Source organism: Pyrus communis, chromosome 17 (genome assembly GCF_041283825.1).
Source record: "Pyrus communis isolate YQ-2024b chromosome 17, ASM4128382v1, whole genome shotgun sequence".
Classification (NCBI taxonomy): Eukaryota; Viridiplantae; Streptophyta; class Magnoliopsida; order Rosales; family Rosaceae; genus Pyrus; species Pyrus communis.
The window spans coordinates 17,766,811-17,790,957 of record NC_142581.1 but is presented as its reverse complement, the minus strand read 5'-3'; the positions used below and the strand labels follow the sequence as shown (position 1 = coordinate 17,790,957).

At 35.8% G+C, this 24,147-nt stretch overlaps 1 protein-coding gene and 1 pseudogene across 1 annotated transcript; one reads left to right on the top strand and one right to left on the bottom strand.

Moving 5' to 3' along the window:
- LOC137709001 (ABC transporter C family member 8-like) lies at positions 1-23,945 on the bottom strand (annotated as a pseudogene).
- LOC148689554 (uncharacterized) lies at positions 1,817-2,730 on the top strand. The gene is made up of 2 exons (XM_088689390.1): positions 1,817-2,588; positions 2,696-2,730. Exons 1-2 carry the CDS (start codon positions 1,877-1,879, stop codon positions 2,728-2,730), a joined length of 747 nt encoding a protein of 248 aa, XP_088545516.1. The 5' UTR covers positions 1,817-1,876.
- Positions 23,946-24,147: the final 202 nt, after the last annotated feature.

Below are 24,147 nucleotides of genomic sequence, written 5' to 3'. Positions count from 1 at the left end.
TCAGCTTGACCAATATTCAGCAACAAGTTTGGAGAAGTAGGAGGTGGTATCCAACAGCCTTGAAGGTAGTTCATACTCCACCAGCTTCCCTATATTTTTAAACAAAATCACATTACATATTAGCTTTAGGATTTAATATCCAATTACCAAAACAGCACATGCCCTGCTGTTCGGATTAAGCACATAGGCTTGTTGCGCATCAGCTTATTCGTATTTTTTTCCTTTTTTTTTTTTAAATTTTTTTGATGTATTAAGTTTGATTAAAATATGATCAAAAGTTAAGAGAATACCATAGGAGAGGGTTTAGGATGGCATCTGTTGAAGAATCAATGGATGCAGAATGGCATCTGTTGAAGAATCAATGGAGGCAGTAACCCGTTTCGAGAACTAAAATTCTGCTCCTCTTGAGAAGGACTCTTCCAAGGCAAAAGAGCTGGCGTTGCCCGACACTCCAATTTTCCCCTTCATCACTCACTGTTGAAGTCATTATAGTTATAATTACAGAACAATATGTCTATAGTTGGAACCGGGGATTAAGTAAGATGTTCATGATTATGTTTCTCATTCTTTCATAGGAAAGATTATAAACTCACCAGAGGAGTCGAGTAGATTAGGTAGGTTGCTGACTTTCGCCTTAAGTTGGCACTTCTATAGAGCCTGCAAATGAAAATGTCCTTAAAATCATACTAGTACGAAACAGTGTTAGAGTAAAATCCGGTTCTCATAAGATTTTGTGGTCTCACAATCATTGTACGTTACTTGAGTGTCAAGTTAGGATTAGGGAATTAACTTGGACTTTACCTGTTGCAAAAAGGAATGTAATATTAAATTGTTATTCTTGCTAAAGGGGTTCCTAATCCTGATTGGTTAAGGAGATATAGACATATTAAGTTGCCTATTAGGTCTCAATGATGGGCTAAGCCTATTAGGTTAACATGCCTATATAAGTGAAGGTCCCTGCGTTTGCTAAGTTAATGCAATATTCACAAACTCCCCATACGGTTTGATTGCTAAGGATCAATACAACGTAGAAGACTCTTTGCGCACCAAGTTTTCGTCCATGGCATCTTCAGGTTAGTTACTTACTTGTGTTTTAATCTATAGAGGCTAATAAAGTTTACATGTGGTATCAGAGCGTAGCTTGTATGATTAAGACCTTAAAAGAAAATTAAATTAGAAAACTTGGTAAAGTTCTTTCTCTGTCGTTCATCATGTTATAATTTATAGTTTTCTAGTTCAGTTTGTGCCTTCAAATAATTACGCATGATGGCTGCTATGTTTTTCAATTGTCTGGCATGCAAATTGGATGACGGGCTTACATTCTTATATTGATGTGCATGGATGCCATGTTAATTAACGTATTGCCAATATAAGGACTAATTGAAAGACATTGAAACTGGACATATATTTGCATGATGGATTGTTTCCAAGTTCTAGTAAGACATGTCTGATATAAAGATTAATAATCCGACATGCATAAAGTAATATCTGATCAAGTTTTTAGGTATCGCTTGTTTGATATCGATTAAGCAAGCCGTAGCGGCTTAATTGATTTGAGTGGTCTCTAAATCCAAAGTCCTATTGATCAAATTGTATTGTTTTAATTATAACAATTACAATAATCTTCTTGCTCGTAAGTGTGGAAAATTTTTCATGAAAGTAATTCTTATAACTATGTATTTTAGTGCCACATACATATTAATTTTCTTGCCCGCAGGTGTAAGTTAATTATGTTTTGAAGTTTATGGGGATTAAGTATGTATTGTTTGTTTAATCTTCAGTTGTCAATGCTTATTTGAATTTTAATTCAATTCAAGCTCTAACTGGGACCAACTATAAAAAGTGGAAACAAGACATAGAGATTGTTCTAGGTCTCATGGACTTAGATGTTGCTTTGAGAGAGGAAGAACCAAATGTTCCTGAAGAGGACGACTCGACCAAGATTAAAAACAAGTATGAGAAGTGGCATAAGGCAAATAGGATGTCAATTCTCATTATGAAAAGGGCAATGTCTGACACTGTGAGAGGTGGTATTGCTGACACGGATAGTGCTAAGGAATTTTTGGCATCAATTGAAGCTAAGTTCAAGGAATCCGACAAGGCTGAAAATGGAAACCTTATGAACTCATTGATGACAACCAAGTTTGTCGATGGAAGTGTGAGGGAGCACATATTGCGGCTGATTGATATTGCTACTAAGTTGAATGCTCTAGATGTTGCAATTAGTGATCCATTCTTGGTTCATGTGGCTCTCAACTCTTTGCCTTCGAAGTACTCTCAATTGAAAAGTACCTACAATGCTCAAAAGGAAAAGTGGGATCTTAATGAGCTTATAGCTATTTGTGTTCACGAAGAGCAGAACATAAGACATGAGAAAAGCAAGGTTGCTAATTTAGTCCACACCCATGCTAAGAATTCAATCAAAGAAAATTACAAAACCTCCTCCTACAAAACTAAAGGGTCTAACAACTTTAAGGCAGCAAGCAAACCAAATGGTTTGAAGTGTTTTTTCTATAAGAAATTTGCTGGGCATTTGAAGAAGGATTGCCAAAAGTATAGACGTTGGTTGGAGAAACAAAAGGCTAAAGGTAAGAACATTGTGTTTGTTTGCTTTGAAACTAGTTTGGTTGATGTTCCTTCTGATACGTGGTGGCTTGATAGTGGTGCTTTTGTGCATATTACAAATACCTTGCAGGGGTTCATAATAAAGAGGGTGCCAAACAAAGATGAAGTAAGCGTGTTTGTAGGCAATGGAGAAAGAGTACTGGTGGAGTTCATTGGAGTAGTTCGACTTGTTTTGGATTCTGGTTTTATTTTAGATTTAGAAGATGTTATTTATGTACCTTCCATGAGAAGGAATTTGGTTTCCGTTGGCAAACTCATCAGGAATAAAATTTTTCCGAGTTTTAATGAAGATGGTTTCGATATTAATCATAAGTTGAATTTTGTTGGAAGTGGTCTATTTGTAGATGGTTTATTTAAGATAAATTGCAAGGTTCCATTTGTCTCCATAAACACCGTAGGAATTAAGAGAAGGATTTCAACCAATGAAACTTCATCCAAGTTATGGCATAAACGGTTAGGACATATATCAAAGGAACAAATGCAAACTTTAACAAAAACTGAAATTTTGCCACCACTTGATTATCAAGACATGGATGTTTGTGTTGAATGTATAAAAGGAAAAATGGTTAATACCAAAAAGAAGGGTGCAATTAGAAGCCAAAATCCGCTAGAACTTATTCACACCGACATTTGCGGTCTGTTTCCTACACCAACACATGATGGTTTTAAATATTTCATCACCTTCATTGATGACTATTCAAGGTATGGCTACATATATCTTTTGGCTGAAAAATCTGCTGCGTTTGAAGCTTTTAAAATATATAAAGCTGAAGTGGAAAACAAATTGGACTTAAAGATCAAAGTTGTTAGATCCGATAGAGGCGGGGAATACTATGGCAAGTATGATGAAACTACCCGTTGTCCTGGACCTTTTGCACAGTTTTTGGAAAAGAATGACATTGTAGCACAGTACACTAATCCTGGAACACTTGAACAGAACGGAGTTTCGGAAAGACGAAATAGAACTCTTAAAGATATGGTGAGGAGTATGATGTGTTGCACTAAGTTGCCAATGTTTTTGTTGGGTGAGGCTATAAAGACGGCGAACTACATCTTAAATAGAGCTCCTAGCAAATCTATTCCAAGCACTCCATATGAATTATGGTACAAGAAGAAACCGAGTGTATTTCATCTAAAAGTTTGGGGTTGCAAGGCAGAAGCAAGAGCTTATAATCCATTGGAGAAAAAGTTAGACCCAAGAACCATTAGTTGTTTCTTCATTGGATATCCTGAAAGGAGCAAGGGTTATCGATTTTACTGTCCAAATCATACCACAAGAATTATTGAAACTGGGAGAGCTAAGTTTATAGAAGAGTCGGTTGGTGATTTAGAGGTTGAAAGCTTCAGTTTTGAAGAGGAAAATGAAGTAAATAATGAACAAGGAACTGTTATACAAGAAGATATCATCGTTAATCCCACCATGGCAGTATGTGTAGAAAGTCCACCTCCTAATGCTCACGTGGAAAGTGAGCAGCAAGAAATTGCACATGATCACCATGATATGCCAATCCAAGTGAGTGATCCCATAGTCCCTGCTAATAATGTCGATGACCAAAACCAAGTCCTTTTGAGAAAATCCCAAAGAATTAGAAGGCATGCAATATCGGATGATTTTATTTGTTATCTTCAAGAATCTGAATTTAATCTGGGATAGGTTGATGATCCAATTACATTCAAGGAGGCCAGGACTAATTCTCAAAATGAAGAGTGGTTGAAAGCCATGAAATTTGAGCTTGAATTAATGAGTAAGAATGGAGTTTGGAAGTTAGTACAATTACCAAAGGGGTGCAAAGCTATAGGATGTAAGTGGGTATTCAAAACCAAAAGAGATTCTAAGGGAGACATAGAGCGATATAAGGCTAGATTAGTAGCAAAGGGGTTCGCTCAAAAGGAAGGAATTGACTACAATGAGACATTTTCTCCGGTTTCTACCAAAGATTCATTTAGGGTCATAATGGCACTTGTAGCTCACTTCGACTTGTTCCTACACCAAATGGATGTAAAAACCGCATTCTTGAATGGTGATTTGGATGAAGAAATTTTCATGAAGCAACCGGAAGGATTCATTCAAGAAGGGAGAGAGAATTTGGTGTCTAAGCTCAAGAAATCCATTTATGGTTTGAAACAAGCCTTAAGACAATGGTACTTGAAAGGTTTCATTGAGAACCCGTCCGATGAGTGAATATATCTAAATTTCAGTGGGAGGCATTTTGTAATCTTGGTCCTTTATGTAGATGACATTTTGCTAGCTAGCACAAATCTTACCCTACTCTATGAGACAAAGCTTTTCTTGTCTAATAGATTTGAGATGAAGGACATGGAAGAGGCATCTTACATCTTGGGGATAGAAATTACCAGAGATAGGAAGAATAAAATACTTGGCTTATCTCAAAAGGCTTACGTTGAACGAGTTTTGAAAAGGTTCGAGATGCAGGATTGCAATGGTTGTGACATTCCCATGGCAAAGGCAGATAAGCTAAGTAAATCCCAATGCCCTAAAACTGAAACTGAAAGGGCAGAGATGGCTGGAAGACCTTATGCTTCTCTTATTGGCAGCCTCATGTACACATAAGTGTGCACTAGACCCGACATCGCTCAAGCAATTGGTGTTTTGTCTAGATATCAATCTAATCCAGGTTTTACTCATTGGATGGCTGCAAAGAGAGTCATGAGGTATTTGAAAAGGACTAAGACTTATAAACTTTGTTATAGAAGGACAAATAATCTCGAGTTGATTAGCTACTCGAATTCAGATTTTACGGGGTGTGTAGATTCTCTCAAGTCTACTTCCAGCTACGTTTTCATGCTCGCTGAAAGAGCAGTGTCTTGAAAAAGTGCAAAACAAGGGGAAGTTGCAACGTCTACAATGCGGGCTGAATATGTAGCTTGCTATGAAGCCACTTCACAAGCCGTGTGGTTGAAGAACTTCATATCTAGCATGAATGTTGTCGAATCGATAGCTAGGCCAATTTAGTTATGGTGCGATAACAAAGCTGTTGTTTTCCATGCTCGGAACAACAAAAGGTCTAATGGAACTAGACATTTGGATCTCAAGTATAAGATGATTCGCAAGGAAGTTAAGAAGCAGCAAGTTAAAATTGATTACATTAATACTAAGTCAGTGTTCCATGTGCATGTGAAAAACATGGGCTTAGTTTTCGATTTTGATGCACTGAATTAGTGGGAGGTTCATGTTTTAGTTAGTTCCTTTGCGTTGATTGTGGAGTTAAGTCACTAAGACTATTAGCTTTTGGTTGGTTCGTGAGTTTGGATTATAAAGTTTGAAGTATTTTCAGTTATTTTTATTATGATATTGTTGATTGTTTTATATATCTGTGTGGCTGTTTGAATGCAGTTATCAAGTAAAAAGTAATGTTAATGCTTTAAAGTCACAAGCATTTACAAGATGATATGAAGAATGTTTTCAGATATTGTTTTCATTAAGGGAAGAAAACTAAGGTGTTCTGATATAGTTACACCAGTCATCATGCTAGCACTGACTGGGTTTTTGACATAAGGTTTCAGTCATTATTCTTCATTCATTTAACAGTTTTTGGAGGGCTTCATTTGAAGCATTAAGCAGACTTACATGGTCTGATCAAGGAGGACCTTAGAAATTAAAATATCAATATATTACATCAAGTCTGATATTTATATTTCGATTTTCTCACTTACTGATGTTTCATGATATTAACCATACTCACATATGTGATTATGAAGACTATGGACGTTACCCTTGTCCAATAGACTTGTTAGTTCTATGTGATTGTGCTAGTTGACAGAAGCTATAAGGAACTTTGAGTTTAAGTGATTTCCATGGCCACTAAAGTAATCCTGATTTGGTTTCTCTTAAGTTAAGTTTCATACAATGCTTGTTTCGACCAAGTGGGAGAATGTTGGCGTAAAATCCGGTTCTCATAAGATTTTGTGGTCTCATAATCATTGTATGTTACTTGAGGATCAAGTTAGGATTAGGGAATTAACTTGGACTTTACCTGTAGCAAAAAGGAATGTAATATTAAATTGTTATTCTTGCTAAAGGGGTTCCTAATCCTGATTGGTTAAGGAGATATAGACATATTCAGTTACCTATTAGGTCTCAATGATGGGCTAAGCCTATTAGGTTAACATGCCTATATAAGTGAAGGTCGCTGCGTTTGCTGAGTTAATGCAATATTCACAAACTCCCCATACGGTTTGATTGCTAAGGATCAGTACAATGTAGAAGACTCTTTGCGCACCAAGTTTTCGTCCATGGCATCTTCAGGTTAGTTACTTGGGTTTTAATCTATATAGGCTAATAAAGTTTTACAAACAGAACTCATTGTATGTAATGCCTAAAAACATGGTTTCATTAGTAAATTTATGCAAGGAAATACTTTTTCATCATTTAACCAAAGTCAATTAGCTCACCCTCCATATCTCATCATCAGAGGAAAGGCCTAGAGGATCCAAGTTGGTTCGAATGCTACTTCTGAAAAGAGTTGGCTTTTGAGGGATGATGCTGAGCTTCATTCTCAAATCTTTTAGACCCATTGGTCATAAGAATTTTACCACTGGCCGGCTCTACACAAAGCACTTATAAGGGTAGTTTTTTCTGCTTCCTGTCCTTCCCATAACTCCTACTCTAATGCCTTCTTTGAATGTGCATGTAATTCCCTTTTGAACTAGCAGAGCATTTGAACGATATTTTATCTTTAAACCAACAAAAAAGAAATAATCAATGGTTAGAATTTTAACTCGATCAAATGATAAGGTCGTTAAAGAACAACAATAATATATTGTTAGAACCAATCAAATGTCAAGTATATAATATATAACTATTGCACAGTTTATTTCGAATAAAAAAATTTAACATCAGATACAATATATATAAATATAATCACTTAATGAAATTACATATAAAATCACAAATCACTGACTTGTTCTTTGAAGATAGAGACTTGTAGAAGCAATTACCTAAGACAGAAATTCGCCCCTACACTCGTCCTTCATAGCCCTATGGCCCATCTTTGACATTTAATATATACACTCAAACCCTCCAAATCTAAGGCCCAAGGTCCATGACTTTGACTCAATTCTTTTCAAACTATAAGTGAGTGCACTCACTTATAAAGGTGACTTTCAATAAAAGTTTGGGCGATGTGGGACTGGGAGTCCCTCATAAACACAAGTTCCAACATATATTACCTTCAGAGAATAGAGCACTATCCTACCCTTGGTAGGCCATGAATACGGTGGCCTCTTATCCTCCACAATTGCTGGAGGCTCTGGCGGCATCATCATGAATTGTTTTATCCTTTCAATTGAGATAATGTAGTTCGATAAGTTGTAATACCATCGAGTACCAAAAATCTTTGTCCCCGTTATTGATAAAGCATATGACAGTGAAAGCTTTATAAGCCTTGCAGATATTGAGAAAATTTGTTCAAGATAAACACCTATAAGCACCATGAAATTTAAACAAGGATTGCTCTAATAAGTACCTGGAGCAACATAACCCTTGGGGAGTAAGATAAGTAAGAAAGCAACCATGAAAAGGGTCAAATTCTGAAGTGCTTCTGTCCTTAAAATTAACCACTACATGGTTGCGTTAGAATGAAATAACAGTCGAGCACCTGTGTCAACTAGTTTCAAGTAGTTGTGGAAGAATCTGTCAGCCATTTTAGAAGCTCTTATGGTAACCACTCCAAGTGATGTCTCCGATGCATAGTTCATAACCGGATCTTTTTTAGTTCCCTTGCAGTGGCTAGGTAATACCCCTGAACATAATTTGCGGCGACCATGGTGAGAATGCCTACAATGAGAACTTACCATGTCACAGAAGCCATAATTCCAATCGTTGTTAGCAGTTCAATGCCAGTAGACACAATGAAGATCATGGAGAAAGGTACATCAAAATCCAAAATACTTAAATCAGATGAGGCTTGAAAAAGTAGAAACATCGAATGGTTTTGATAACAAGTGATTGAAATACAGTTAGAAGAGTGCATAAAGTAGCATTTTGACTACTCACTCGTATCAAAATCCAACCAGCAGGGGTTGAGTCAAAGAAGAGCATAGGAGCCTTAAATATAGCATCGTTGAAACCAGAGAAGAAGGCTTTGGAAGCTTTCAATCCCATATGAGCTGTTGAAAATGACCTTAGATATACAAACACAGCACTAAATGTTGAAATAGCTGTATAAACGCTGATGAGCATGCCATTGGTTATGTTAGGCATTTGAATGCCTAGAGTTAGCTAATAAGTTGAAACAACCTGAAATCCAATAAAACCAGATTGTGCCATTATGCATAAGATTAGAAGAAGAGTTCCTCTAGACACAAGAAAATAATCCTGAATGGGTTTCAATCCAACATCACCAATCCCTTTCTCTTCTTCTTCTATTAGTTGCACGCCAGGCACACCCTTCACTGAAATATCCCCTTCACTGTTATTTGTAGTGAGGTAAGCCGCCTAAAGTTCCTTTGGCCGAACTATATCTCCCTTTTCAGATTATCCTTGACTTTGATTATTGGAAGGACCCAATGTTGTTACCGTATCTCTATGAGCATGTACAAGCTGCTCAAATGCTGTTCCTGCTGTCAAAAGACTCTCATAGCTTCCGGATTGAGTAACATGTCCAACCTCCATTACCTGCAAATGAAACAAGGTTTCATGAGAAAAATAATTTGAATCTTTATTGCACATAAACTTCGAAAATGAGTTAATAACAACGTACTAGAATTTTATCAACTTCTGAGAGGAATTCAACTTGATGAGTCACCAGAAGTACAATTTTCTTTGCTAGAGTGGCCATGACGCATTCCTGCATAAGTCATTCAAATTGAGTAAACTCTTTCCACAACGAGATTACTAAGCTAAATGTGGTTTTCACACTTCTAAAAACGCTTGAACTTTGTCTTTATTACATGCAATAGAGTTGCACTAGTATGGGCATCCACTGCACTGAAAGAATCATCAAAAAGATAGATATTAGTGTCACTATAGACAGCTCGGGCCAGCTGAATCCGCTGCTTTTGTCCCCCACTCATGTTAAGCCCCCTCTTCTATTTCAGTAAGATAACCATGGTCAAAACTATCAATGTCCTTATCCAAAGCACAAGCTTTTATGGCATTCTCATATTTGTTCTTATCCATTGGCCTGCCGTAGAGTATGTTATCACGAACTGTCCCACTTTGTATCCAAGCAGTTTGAGAAACATGGGCTATGGTTCCAAGTACATCAACCTACTTGCAAGCATTAATAAAGTTAGTGTCAAGACTAAAAAACATAGTGCATCCAGTATATTGAAGTTTTCATCTGTTTTAAACACACAGTTCCTAAAATTTTCGGCATTTCTCCAAGTATAGCATATAGTAGTGATGATTTTCCAGCTCCAACTAGTCCATAAACTGCAACTTTCTGCTCCCTTTGCACTTCTAAATTCACATCTCTAAGAGTTGGATCGGTTGATTGATCAAGATACCAGCTGAAATTACCCTTTTTCTATTCTTAAGCTCTTATGGGAATTTTGTGAGGGCAACTTCCTTACTTCGTCATCTTTCAGCTCGTCATCAAGCAAAAACACATTGAGCCTGTCAAATGAAACCTTGACTTGGATCATTATTGAAAGAGCCTCTGGTATCATTCTTACAGGTTCCCCCATGCTTCTTAATGAAGCTAGAACCGTGAATATGGTACTTGCATTTAGAGGGACACTTTTGAAAAGGATACATCTGAGAAAGACAACTGAACAGATAACGTTGGGTGACATCCAATACATCAAAGTGCCATAAATCTTTTTAAATTGCGAGTCAAACAACCATTTGAATTCACGCTCACGAAGGTAATCAACAACGTTTTTAAATTTCTCTTCCCAGGAGTGTAACTTGATGATTTTCATACTGTTAAGGATCTTAAAAGTGGCTCTAAGTTGCTAGTCTTAAGCGATCATGAATTGGGACTGACACTTTTGAAGTGCCTTTGCAAATGGCACGTGCAGGGTACCACAAATCAAGAAAGGAATCAAACCAGGAAGAGCACCAAGACCCACCACCCAAAAAAGAACTCCAATGGCAAGGAATAGTTTCAACGCATAGCTCCATGTGGAATGTAGCCACCACGGGAACTCGCCCATTCGATAGGCATCAACTGCTATATAATTTACAATCTCACCAGTTGAGTGTCTTCTCCTTCTCAAGCTAGAAAGCTTTAGCTGCTTTTGATAAACTGCCACCATCAAGGCTAACCTCATCCTCATTCCAGACCTCCTCGCGTCGAAAAACCAATGTCTCTAGGTCAAAGATTCAACCACTTTGGAATAATTAGAGACCCCACAATAATGAGGCCTTCAAAGAAAGAGGCATTTTCATTATTCGAGTAATTTACAAAAGCATATAGTATAAGAGGAGAAACTACAATTGCAATCGTCCTGATAAATGCAAATAATGCTATCCACATATTTTCTTTCATGTAAACTTTCACTATCATTTGCAGAACCAAGTTCCCGGTGCTAATTGAGCCCTTCTCCCTTGAAAGTGAATCTCATTCATGAGCAAACTTTTGGTATGCTAAATCTGCTTCGTCTTCAAAAACAAGAGAAGGGATGTCTTCAAGAGCTAATGTTTTCGAGGAATCCAAGTTGAGTAAACAATTAATCCAAGCAAATGTCAATTTGCTCAGGAAACTAGCATTATCCAGTTCTGATTTCTGGCTATTTCTTATCGATTTGTTAGCCAATAGAGGTTCAGATAGGCTGTTATCTTGGGCATGCTGATGAACAAAGTGACTGAGGTTTCTAACAGCACATAAGAGAAGTAACAAGCTCACTGGCCATGTCATTGCATCAAACATTTCAATGCTATGAGTTCTTACAAGTATTTCGATGTTTAAAGCTGAGGCCAATGAAAAGGAGGAAAGCCACCAAAGGGAGTTTAGGATTTTGATCCACTTAAACCTTTGAACAAGCAAGGAAAATGTGAAAAAAAAAATCCAAAATAGTCCTCAAACAAAGTAATCCAATCGGACAAAAGGTTCTGATTGATCATCATTGGCTACTAGATCCCATAAACCAGCAACAAAATATGCAATGCTAGTAAGAGCATAGTAGATTGAAACAACTAGAAAGCATTGGTCCCTTCTGGATGGAACAGTAATATAATGCTTCCTTATAGTACTTATAAGGCTAAATAAGAGAAAACCAACGAGGAAGAGTAGATTTACGCCATTGATGATAGTTCTTTGAGTGCAGTAAGAACCCAATTCAAGTTCTCCACGACAAATCCATGAAAAGCAACTTCCTGCATATCCGAAAAAGCTTCACAAATCATCATAAAACTGCATGTTAAGCATAGGGTAAAGTAAGAAAACATTAGTAAAATGAAAAACTGCATGGAGTGAAATTATATATAGATTCATAGAAAGAAATGATATATTTTCACTAATATAGTTAAGGATGCTGATCTTCGCGAATTTGAACCAAATCTTAATAGTGATTTGCACAACCTTGTCTTTAGGTTTTCTTTGGGCTTGAAATAACAATTTCAGCCGAGAAAGATCAACCCGAGAACCATGATCCTCGACCCAATAAGTGTCCTTCAAGCCAGTGCACTTTTAGCCCACATGTAGGATCAATTTGATCCAGTACTTATGAAGGTGGGACAGTAAAGAGATTAAGTATGGAATGGCTCGGTCTAGTCCTATACGAATTGAAATTGTCAAAGATTGATAAGGAATTTTACCACCTGCAAAATTAGGGATAACAACACTTAAAAATACTTGTAAGAATGACCTAGAATATTAAAAACGAATTTTAAATTAAAACAATTGAAGAAACCAAATTTGAAAGGGAACAATCTTAGAAAATAATGATAAAATGACACTAGGGTTCCGCCATCACCTTAACAATCTCACATAGTTTTACCAATTACTTATGAATTACACATGCAACTTTGAAGGTTAGGTTTTCCTTATGCATATTCTACTTGTGGCATTCAAGCTAGAATGTTTATCAAACACGCAATCCGTCTGTGGCATTCAGATCAAATAGAAACATGCGTGACTCATTACGCTTTGTGAAAGCCCTTTGAAAAACCATACAACCCTTAAGACGTGGAATTCGTCCTAGGTGAACTTACAACTATCAATCACAAGAAGCAATACTCAATCCTCAAAGGCATTCCGACCGAATTGCATCCGATTACTTATCTAATTATCCTAATGGTAGCTAAGCATTAAGATATAGAGACAGTTTAAACACAGTGATTCATAATTCAAAGTATGCATGCATAATATCATAAGAAATTAAATAAAAACTACATATTCATGCTAAGGCTCAAGGCATCGCCTTAGCAAACGAAAATTAGTTACGAACAATCATAAAACAAAAGGAATTTTATTGAAACAGAAAAATAATAGAAAACACCTTGAAATACAAAACGTCAAAGCCTAGCTAAGTTCTCCAAATTGATGCGTCCCTTCTCTAATGGCTAAATAGCCTTATTTATACTACTAGAAAATAAAATCCTTCCTAGAAAAAGGTCTTCTAAAAAATAACTAGGAAATAAAAGGTTTCTTATTTAAACTGAAATTTGGACTTCTCAGAAAATCAAACCTTTGACCAACCAAATCAACTCCAATATGATCTCAAAATATCTCTTTTCAAAGCTTGAAACGTCCCTAACAAATCCTCAGAAGGAATCTTCCTTAAAATATGCCATCTTGACCTCCAAAATACCCAAAACGTTTTAAAACGTCAATCTGGAAAGCTGCGCGCTGAACCTTTATTTCATTGCCACGGTCAAATAGCTTGGTAGAAAAATCTAAAACTTTGATACAATCATCTTAAATTGGAATCACTCTAAAATTCATCGGTTTGATCACTTTTTGCTCCAAAGGAAGTCGAATGTCTTACATTGAAAATATAATCCAAAGTATCAAAATATCACTAAATTAAATTAATATTAAAATTAGGGTAAAATATATAGTATAATATGGACTCATCAGAGATCATGATGTTTCTTGGATAAATATGAATTATCCCAAGGATCAGAATGCCTACATGATCAAATAAAGATGAATGAATCTCGTAATAGGACTAGATTCAAAGTCTTAGTGAGAATCAAAGAGGTCAAGATTGGATGACGATGAAGTTTCAGCCAAGAGGGGATAAAGGAATATTCAAGCAAATGCCGATCAAACATAGTCCGATAGGACTCTACCTCGGCATACTTGTTTATCATGGAAGCCTCGGTATAAATAGAAGAGGATTTGCAACATTAAAAGACCTTCCAACTCAACAAACAACTCAAATGCTCTATGCAAAACCCTTCTCACAACCCTGAGAATGACATCAATTATCCTAACTTTCCCACCAACTTATCTTTAATTCAGATAAGTGAACAACAATGTGTTGGCTACCGGCGACACCTTCAGCTCGGATAAGTGAACAACACTGGAGCTGTAGAACTAAGGGATTTAGGAGCACCTTCAGTTTAGACAAGTGAACAACACTACTTCAAGTTAGTTGGTCATCTGTCAAAGTCTAACTTTTTCACCGAAAGAGGTCACTTCATTAGCCTCCCAGCGAAGTGAAGTGTTCTATGATTGGTTACTTTCAATTGCACTTTATAGTTTGGCATTCAGACGACCAAACCACGTTCATTGTAAAAATGCTCTTCCTTGAGTACATGTGTTCCTACAACCTGATACTGATTTGGCACACCTATATTTTCACAGATATAGTCGAGGTAGCTGAACCTGGTGCAGGAGATCTTGAACTTCGCAGTGATTTAGTAAGCTTCTATTCAGGTTCTAGAATCCAAGGCCGAGACATGTTCTTCCCTCGGCCATCATCGCTTTGATACAGAAGTCAACAACGCATTCAAGACCACCACTACCATGTCTATTCTACTCAACCGATCGAGCTCAGTTGTGAGTTAGCACACCCACATTCACAAAAAAAAGACGCAATTAACTTATAATTACTTGGTATGCACACCACATAAATTTTGTAACTTTTAGAGTTACATCTAATATACGGCTGAATATAAGTATATCATGCATGCTGTAGAAATCCATTAAGAAGTGCTCAGCTCAGCTCAGAACAACAATCATCAATCTATGCAAACCATCTTGCTGTCATACTAAGAAAACAAGCTCCTATTTTTCTGCTGAAGCTTCCATTTTAAGGCCGTGACCCCAATCATCATTAAACTTTTTTTGAATGAAATTATTGAGCTCTGCAGGCTCAAAAAGCTGCAAAATAGTTCAAGATGCATATATATTGAAACGATTGTGCTGTGTAGTTAGAAGACCCTGGAGAGTGGAGATCCCAACCCCTGCTCATATATATCACCAGACAAGAAATTTTACTTTCCATTTGCCTACCAAAATTGGGTATAATGTCATATAAAAGAACACAAAAATGTTGAATGAGTGAATGGCCTACCCATTGAGAACCTTGTGCAATTATTGTATCTTTGAGTTGTCCTGTGCTAAAATTTTCTTGTGAACCTTTTTTTTTATTATTATTTATCATCATGTGTTTGGTGGATTAGCAGGAAAATTGATTGAACAATGCATGAAAAATCAACTTTTGCATGTTAGTGATGTACATATATCATGTGCCCAACAAGATGAGGAGGACCTGAATGAGAACATGATTGAGATAAGAAAAACATGAATAGGGCATGTAGGGCATAGCCTTCTTTAATTTATGGAAGGGAATTAACCCCACGGTTAACTTGCGTCTTCTGCCACTATATATTACTTTAACTTCACCTTGCAACCAGTTCCACATCGGTAATCTCCTTTTGTTTTCTCAACCCGTAGAAGATTCGTTGTCGTATTAAGGGCATAGAGTTCTGAAGGATTCATAGTGAGATTGGGTGACCTTACTAATCGACTGGTTGGTCTTTTGCAATAAAGAATTTAAAGTTTTAGGTATTCTTCTAAGACAATCTCTAACCCTTGACTTAAAACTTAAAATTTTTAAACCAAAAAATTTAGGTTTTAACTCAAAAACAATTTTTCTCCTCCAATCCTTCTGGGTTAAATTTTAAGTCTGAGATTATTAAAGAACGAATTTAGGATAAATTTTTTTCTTAAATTAACTTTAAAAAAAAAATTATGTTGACTATTCTAATTTAATTTTATGAACATTTAAACTTAAAAATATTTAAATTTTGATAAATATTGAAAAATCACTAAACCGACCCCATAAAACTCGTGGAACATTATGAAAGAATATGAAACACATAAAATAAAAATTTTAAATTATTTTAGCCATTAGATTTAAATTTGGACCATTTTTTACTGTTGGACTTGATCATATTAAATCTTAGCCGTTAAATTCTATGAATTTATAAATATAAAACTAAAAAAAATACAAATATATGGTGGGCTAGCCCATACTAACCCGGGGGAAACATGGGCTAAATTTTCCCTAGAAATGAGTTTTAACACTCATATTTGCCTCAAGGGTTAGAACAAGTTGGGATTAGTTTAAAACCTAAAATTTGAGTTTTATTCCACGGGTTGGAGTAGGTCTAAGGGCTTTATGTTTTCTTTTCAATTCTAATTGTAAACTAAAGCCGCCACTCAGTAGTGGTATTCCTCTTCACTTGGAAGTGAGAGGTTTTAGGTTCGAATATTGTAAATGGCGAATTCGATATCAAATTCGGCTATCCATGTGTGGCTTAGTCGAACTCTCCCTTCCCTTAATGTAAAAATATCGATGTACTCAAAATTGTAAACTAAAGCCTATACATATAAATAGGACTCTACAGGGTTGTAAAACTTAACGAGAATTACAAGTGAAAGTTTGGGTGTTGTGAGCGGAGTGTGCGAGATATTAAGTTTATACTCTAAATGGTTTTCTTGTAAATTAAAGGTGTTCTTGATTTTTAGTGACGTTACTTCGGGAGATCACAAGAGTGGACGTAGACACAATTGACTAACCCATTATAAAAAAATAAAAAAAAGTAATATAAACAAAGCATCTTGTGTTCTTATGCGTGATTTTCGTTTCAGGAGTTTGTTCTGGGGACTTCTTTGCAATAGTTCATTGATAACAAAACTATAATTTTTTAAGTGAAAATGGTTTGTGTAAGTTGTGGTGGAAAGTGAAAATATGAGTTTTTTGCAATAGTTCATTGATATTGACTAGTCCTTTGTGTCGTGTTTTTCGTATTCGTGTCATACTTAATATCTTAACTGGTCGTATCGTGTAACATCCGTTAGAATGCACAAATAATCTGACATGAACAAATTTAATATGACTCAACTCATTACCCGTTAAAGAAAATATATTTTAAATCAATAAATAATAAAATGAAAGATGTAATACTAGAAACGTAAGTGAGATAAAAAAAATCCAACAGTAAGGATTTAATGTCACATAAGTGATATTAAAGCCTATGGCTATTGTTCTAGTATGGTTTTTTTATTAGTTTTTAATTACCATAGAAGTGTGAAAATATTTTTAAAAGCATACAAATGCTCGTAATGACAAGCTCTACAATAGTTGTGAAGAGGTCAACTCCGAACTTCTCCACCATAATCCCATAAAACCATAGGTTTAAATTTAATCGTTGATTGTCGTTCACATTTACGCTCCATTCTTCTCACCGATTTCATTTTTCAATTTTTTTTTTTTTTAAAAAAAAAGCATGATCTTTTAGCCATACAGAAAGATAAAAGATCATGTTTAAAAAATTAAAAAAAGATTGAAAAAACGAAATTCGGTGAGAAGAATAAAGTGTAAACAAAAATCAACAGTTACATATAAATCTTGGGTTTAGGGATTATGGTGTCGATTATGGTTTCGGGGTGAAACGGGTTACCCGCATATAAGCCTGTTAAGAATCCGTTTTAACTTGTGATCTGAAAACAACCAAATTAGTTAACGTGTTGATTCGAAATATGTTATTTTTGCGTCATTTCAAATCGAGTTAACAAGTCGTATAATAAGATTTTTAAATATTCTCTCTTTCCACCAAAAAATTGTGGTGGAAAATGAAAATATTTAAAAGCCTTGTACTATGAGGGACTATTTGTGGTTCTCAACTTGTGCCCTAGAATCTTATGCATGTGAATTTGTTCTCATCGAAATTAAAATACGAAATTGAAAAAAAATAAAATAAAAAATAAAGAAAAAGGTGGAAAGTGATATGCAAAAGCGTTGTACTATGAGGGCCCGTTTGTCATTCTAATTTTGAGCCCTAGAATTTTAGACATGTGAATTCGTTCTTATCGAAATTAAAATAAGAAATTGAATTTTGATTACTCTCACTCTCACACATGTACTCACTAAACATTGGAGAATCAAAAACTAGGCCAGTGACAAGAATTTAGAAGTAATTCAATAGTTGTGCCTGTTAAATCTTTAGTTGTACATCTCATGCTTTATTCATAAAGTTCATATAATAATACATCGTATCCTGATAATGTTTTTGAAATTTAAAAAACTTCATGATGAGTCGATATTATATTATATATTTTACTTTATTCTTAGTTATAATTTAGTGGTTATTTTGTGAGAATTTTGATACTTTGATTTATATTTTTAATGTAGGATATTTGACTTCCTCTGAAAGAAAACGTGATCAAACAGACGAATTTTAGAGTGATTCAAATTGGAGAACGTTCATGTGTCTCTCAACTTGTTCGTGTCAAAGTTTTATAATTTTATACCGAGCGGTTTGTTTATAACGATGAAATAAAGAAGCAGCATGTAATGCTGTCAAAGTGATGTTTTGAACTTATTTGGGCTTTTTGGCATTCAAGATGGTGTCTTTTGGGTTCGAGACCTTCTGCAATTATGCTCGGGACATCTCTAGCTTTAATTTAAGTCATTTTGGACCTGTTATGGAGCCCTGGAAGTCCAAAAACGTGGCTGATTTGTGGCTGGACAGATCTCCCAAAGTTAGAATAGGAATGTATTTCCTAATTATCTTATTCTATTATGTTTTCTAGTTTTTAGAAGACCTTTTCTAGTAAGGATTTTAATTATGTAGTAGTATAAATAAGGTTTTTTAGCCATTAGGTTTTAAAGGACAGAAGGAGAGGAAAGGAACGCATTTGGAGAACTTTGCTAGGCTTTGACGATTTGTATTTCAAGGTGTTTTCTATCATTGTTTTTAATAATATTTTGTTTTACTGAAAATGTGACTTTACCCCTTCAAACTCAATTTTTTTTTTACATAAAACCGTAATATATTTTTCTAACAAAAACCCGATGACTAAGCTCTATCTAAGCAAATTACCTAATCGAGATTGTGCGTCATATTTAGTATTATTCGGATTCCCCAAATTACCCTCAATTAAATCATTATAGGATTTTATGTTGATATCAAAATTAAAATGGAAAGCTTTTTTATTTTATTGTAACGTGTGTATAGGCATTGAAATTTTAATTGATGTAAGAATAAAAATTCAAAACGTTTTGAATTCAACAATAAGTTTTCAAATTAATGTACCCTATTGATTTAGGGAATTGTTATTAGCACTCCAAAAATCTCATTCTACACTCCAAATGTTCTATATTAGGAAAGAAAAATACACTTGTGAGAAGTGTAGAATGAAATTTTTGGAGTGTCAGTAACACTTTATTCGATTCAATAAAAACCATGCTTTATTTTTCTTTAAAACAAAAAGGGTAAAAAAATGACTTGACTAGCATGTATTGTTTTATTTTCGAATATCAATGTACCTTTTTTTTTTTTTTGAAAAGATTAGTGTACTTAATTAGTACTAATAATTTTGGTTATTTTGGAAAATAATGCACCTGGTATCAAATTTTTGAATCTGGAAAATATAGGTAAATTAATTTATGTAGGTAAATTAGTATAAGATTTCATACATATTTATCATGGATCCTGAGCCTCTATTAGGTGGCATGTTGTTAATATTTATCATATAAATATATTTATCATTTAAATTAGTGAATCTACAAAATATAGGTAAATTAATTTGTATAGGTAAATTAGTATAATATTTCATCCCGAGCCTCTATTAGTAGGCATATTATTGATATTTCTCATATAAGTATACTTATTAGGCATCCTATTGATGTTTCTCATATAAAATATATTTTATTATTTACACATCTGATTATGAGCATGGCATCGTTTAAGATATGGTATAAATAATTATGCGCAGTATGTGTGTGACAACCCGTCCCTAAAATTTCGTGTTTATTTATTTTAATCGAGGGAATTGACGAAAATGCCCTAGAGGCAAGAATTTTGACTCCTGCTGACCATCGTCTAGAGGAATGTATGACTTATTCTTTTGGCGTATTTGTGTATTACTCGTTGGTATGAACGCATAGACGAAAGTCGTTCGCAAGTCCGGATTGCAACGATATAGTTATGGACATTTGAAGTTGTTTCACTAAATTATAGATTTAAAGGAAAATAAACTCCCACTTGTGGGAAAGAGGCCCAATTAGATTTAAGTAGGTTTAAGGGGACCAATCAGATTAAAGGAACTAAGGACCAATCATAAATTGAGAAAAAAAGGGGGCAGCAGCCAATCAAAAAAGGAAAACCTAGCCTTCTCGTCACCTGTGCACTCGTGCACCAACCCAACTCCATTCTGGCAATTTACACCATTCTTCCTGTCGAACCACCATCATCCACCACCTGTAACCTCTTCCACAACTATTCCTTTACCATTTCCACCCAAGATTGAAGGGTTTTAGGTCCCATTTCATGTAGGACTCCACCGGAGCACCAGAGGTGCTCAACGGCAATTCCTCCATTCCGGCGAGTCCCACCACCTAAAACTACCCTTAATCAACTTCCCTTGGACCCAGGAACAAGACCCAACTAGTGGTAGAGATGTTGGAACACCGAGGAAGGAGAATCGAAGTTCACCCATTTTAGGGTTCCAGTGCGTTTGAGTGAAATTGGAGCCTTTCCAGGCCAAATTAGACTTGGTCACAGGTATAAAATTCGCTCTACTCCTTGAGATCTTCATTTTTGTAAAATTTGAGAATTTTTGGAGATAGTTGAATTTTCTGACAAATCGAGGCAGCCGACCGCCGTGTGCGGCGACGCGTGAGCCGAGTCACCCCCTGACCTTTCTAAGCTAAGTTTGACATCCCAATTCCATAGGTGAAGTCCGATTGATAAAATCTCATCGTTTGAGCATAGTTTTGATAAAGACCGCTACTTGAACATTATGTGAATGACGATCCGACTGTTGGATCGTCACCAAATTATAGTATGTAATATTTGAGGATATTAGAAACTTACATATTGGGAATCTGACGTATGGATCTTCCCGAATTGGATTTGTAAGTGAGTAAAATAAAACGTTGACCGCCACTTGAATTGGCATTTGGCGAAGATCCAACCGTTGGATCGTAATGAAACTTTAGTATGAGGTTTTAGAAGCAAAATGTGGATCTTTGGTAGTTACGGATCGGATATCTGAGATGCGGATCTTTCGGATTGAGTTGGACCCTACCATTGATCTTTGACCGATGGTTGACTTTTGGTCAATGAGTCTCAAATCATTCTAGAACGTCATTGGGATGTGTTTTTATGTAAGTTATGTGTTCTATTGATAAGAGTTCTGAGACATGACTAAATAATTATTCTAGGTGAGGATCGTTCGTGGTGTCTCGATATTCGTGCTAAGGAGTCGTAGCGTGGACCTCAAGTGAATGGGCATTTTCCTTTTATCGTATGTATGTCATTGATAGTTCCATAAAACGCTTTTAAATTGATTTATGCATTTTATGTCATGTCATATATATATTTGTATATTCTAAAATACTATGATATGGTTGAGTTTTAGATTGCATTATGGCATAACCATATGCATATTACCTACATATAATTGTTGTGAATACCTTGAAGTGCTAAGGTGAACACGGGACGTACAGTTAAGTTCAGGTGAGTTTATAGTATTGTTAGAAAGGATTAAGTTAGGGCATGACTATATTTGTGTTTTGTGCAACTCTGACACTGTCATATAGGTTGCAATGATAGGCAACTCTGACATTATCGTACAGGTTGCAATAATAGGTAGCTTCAACACTGTCGTACAGGTTGCCTATGTGTCGTACAAGTTGCATTAGGCAACTTCGACTCAGGTGTTATCATGGATTGATTTATGAGTCGTACAGGTTACCTTAGGCAACTCCAACTCAGGTGTTATCTTGGATTGATTTATGAGTTGTACAGGTTGCGTTAGGCAACTCCGACTCGTGGGTTACCACAGATTGATGAACACTTGATTTATATTGTTGTTGCCGATACGTGGTGATTTGGAATATTATTGGATTTACTATTGATTTACATTTGATTTCATACTTATATGTAGTATGATTTCCTGGAACCTATACATGTATTACAGCGAGGGGTTATATTGTTTAAAAGATCTTTATTAAAGCTTTATATTCAGGCCCACTAACTCTTGTTTTTATCCCTCCATGTTCTAGTAGCAGAATTTTCGTATCAACGAGGATTCGTGGCAAGTCTTGGTATTGAAGATTACCTTCGACGGTATGATTTTCAATCCACTCTATTGTACTTTACTTATGCTCTGATGTCACATGTGAAATGGGGTTATTCCCGCTCATAGCGCACTCTCATGTTTAGGCATTTTTAGGTTTAAATTTATTCACATATTCCACATCACCACACTTTATGACTTCGTCACCTTCCAGATGTCAGCCAACACATCTCAATTCGAAGTCCTAGTGGACAATCCAGGTCGGGATGTGTCAATGTGATTTACAGAAGAGTATTGCGAACATTTGTTTGAATGATCGAGATTATGGCATAGAAATATAATGATATTGACGATGTTGCCTGAGAATGTAATATGTGAGCACGATCGAGGCTTTGTTCAAGCAATGTGTGTGTATTTCCCAATAAGGGGCAAGATGGTAATATTGCACCCTCGGGAATCTCTTGCTTACTCGTCGTGACAACAGTGAGTTACTGGTATTGCAGGTTGCAGACTGTAATATTAATAACTTATTGTTGGGTTTGTTAAGCAAGTGGGCAACTAGGTCCATTAATGAGAGCATAAGTGGAATCTTTCTATGTTCGGTCTTTGATTTCATTACAAGTACTTTAACTTTACATTATTATTTATATATGCTTATTTGATGTGATGTTTTTTTTACATATCTATTTTTGACTTGATGTTTTCGTAAAGGATTTTATATTGAAGTATTATATTGAAGGAGAAGGAAAGTATGAGCTTGGAGGCATGAAAGAGGAATAATTGCAATCCGATCGTGACGGAATAACATTCTCTTTTATGCAGCCGTTCTAACTTGATACCTTCTTCACGTATTTATTTTTCTACTATCTTTTCACTATTTTGGTCTAGCAAATGGTTTTAAATTTCGGGGACGAAATTTTTTTTAAGGTGGGTAGATTGTAACAACCCATTCCCAATTTTACGGTTTTTTTTATTATTTTAATAAGTGAATTTACAAAAATGCCCTTCGAGGCAAATGCGTTGACTTTTGTTGACTGCTGTGTCGTGTCCTGTAAGACTTGTTTTCTTGGCGTATCCTCGTAGTACTCATCATCACAGATGCATGAGCACAAGTGGAATGTAATTTGGAGTTATAACGAAGATTCTACGAACCTTTAAACATTGAGAGCATTTTGGTAATTTGTCATTTGAAACACAAGTGGTATCATTGGATGAGTGCCACATGGGGCCACCCCCACTTTTCTGGAACACTCTCTCTCTTTCTTTTTCTTCTTCTTCCATAGCTCTTCTCTCTAACTCTTTAACTCTCTCTCAGCTCTCCCTTTCTCCCGTGAAACAAACCACCATCATCACCAAAAATTTCGGCTTGTTGAACATCAAAACCACCATTATCTGCATGTCTTCACCACCATAAACCCAGTTTTGAGTTTTGTTTCATTGAAAACGAATCCTAACCTCGAGTTCGAAGAACAAGGGTTTGGGCCGAGACTTCTAGGCGTGATTTAGACCATTTCCAGCCATCTTTTGAACTCAAAAGGTATAAATCTATTCCTCATGTTGTGTAGATGAATTTTCATGTTTGGATCGTGTGATTTGGTGGAGAAATGAGAAAGTTATAACGATTTAAAGTTTGCCAGTTTCCGGCTACCTCCGCCACTTTTGAGGCATTTTACAGCCAAATCACAGCGAGATAGCCATCATATAAGTGCCAATCTCTACGTCTCGTCGAGAACTATGATTTCCGTTTTTGAATCACTTGATTTCGTTGAGTATTGACAAAGTTATGGATGTTGAAAGGTTACCCAGAAATTCTAGCGAATTGCCCTGTTTTCCCGCGGACAGCCATCTTTCAGGCCATTTTCTGGCCATCTCTGGCGACCATTTGGACTCCAAACAGATATAATCTTGTTCTGCACTTCTTTAGCTTCGTTTTCATATATTATGGGTCGAATTTGGTTGACAAACAAGTGAGATATGGAGTTCCAAAGATTGCCCAGAAAATCTGCAAAATCTGCAGAATCCGGCGAAATTTCGTTAAGGTCCACCACTTGAACATTATAGCAATTGACGA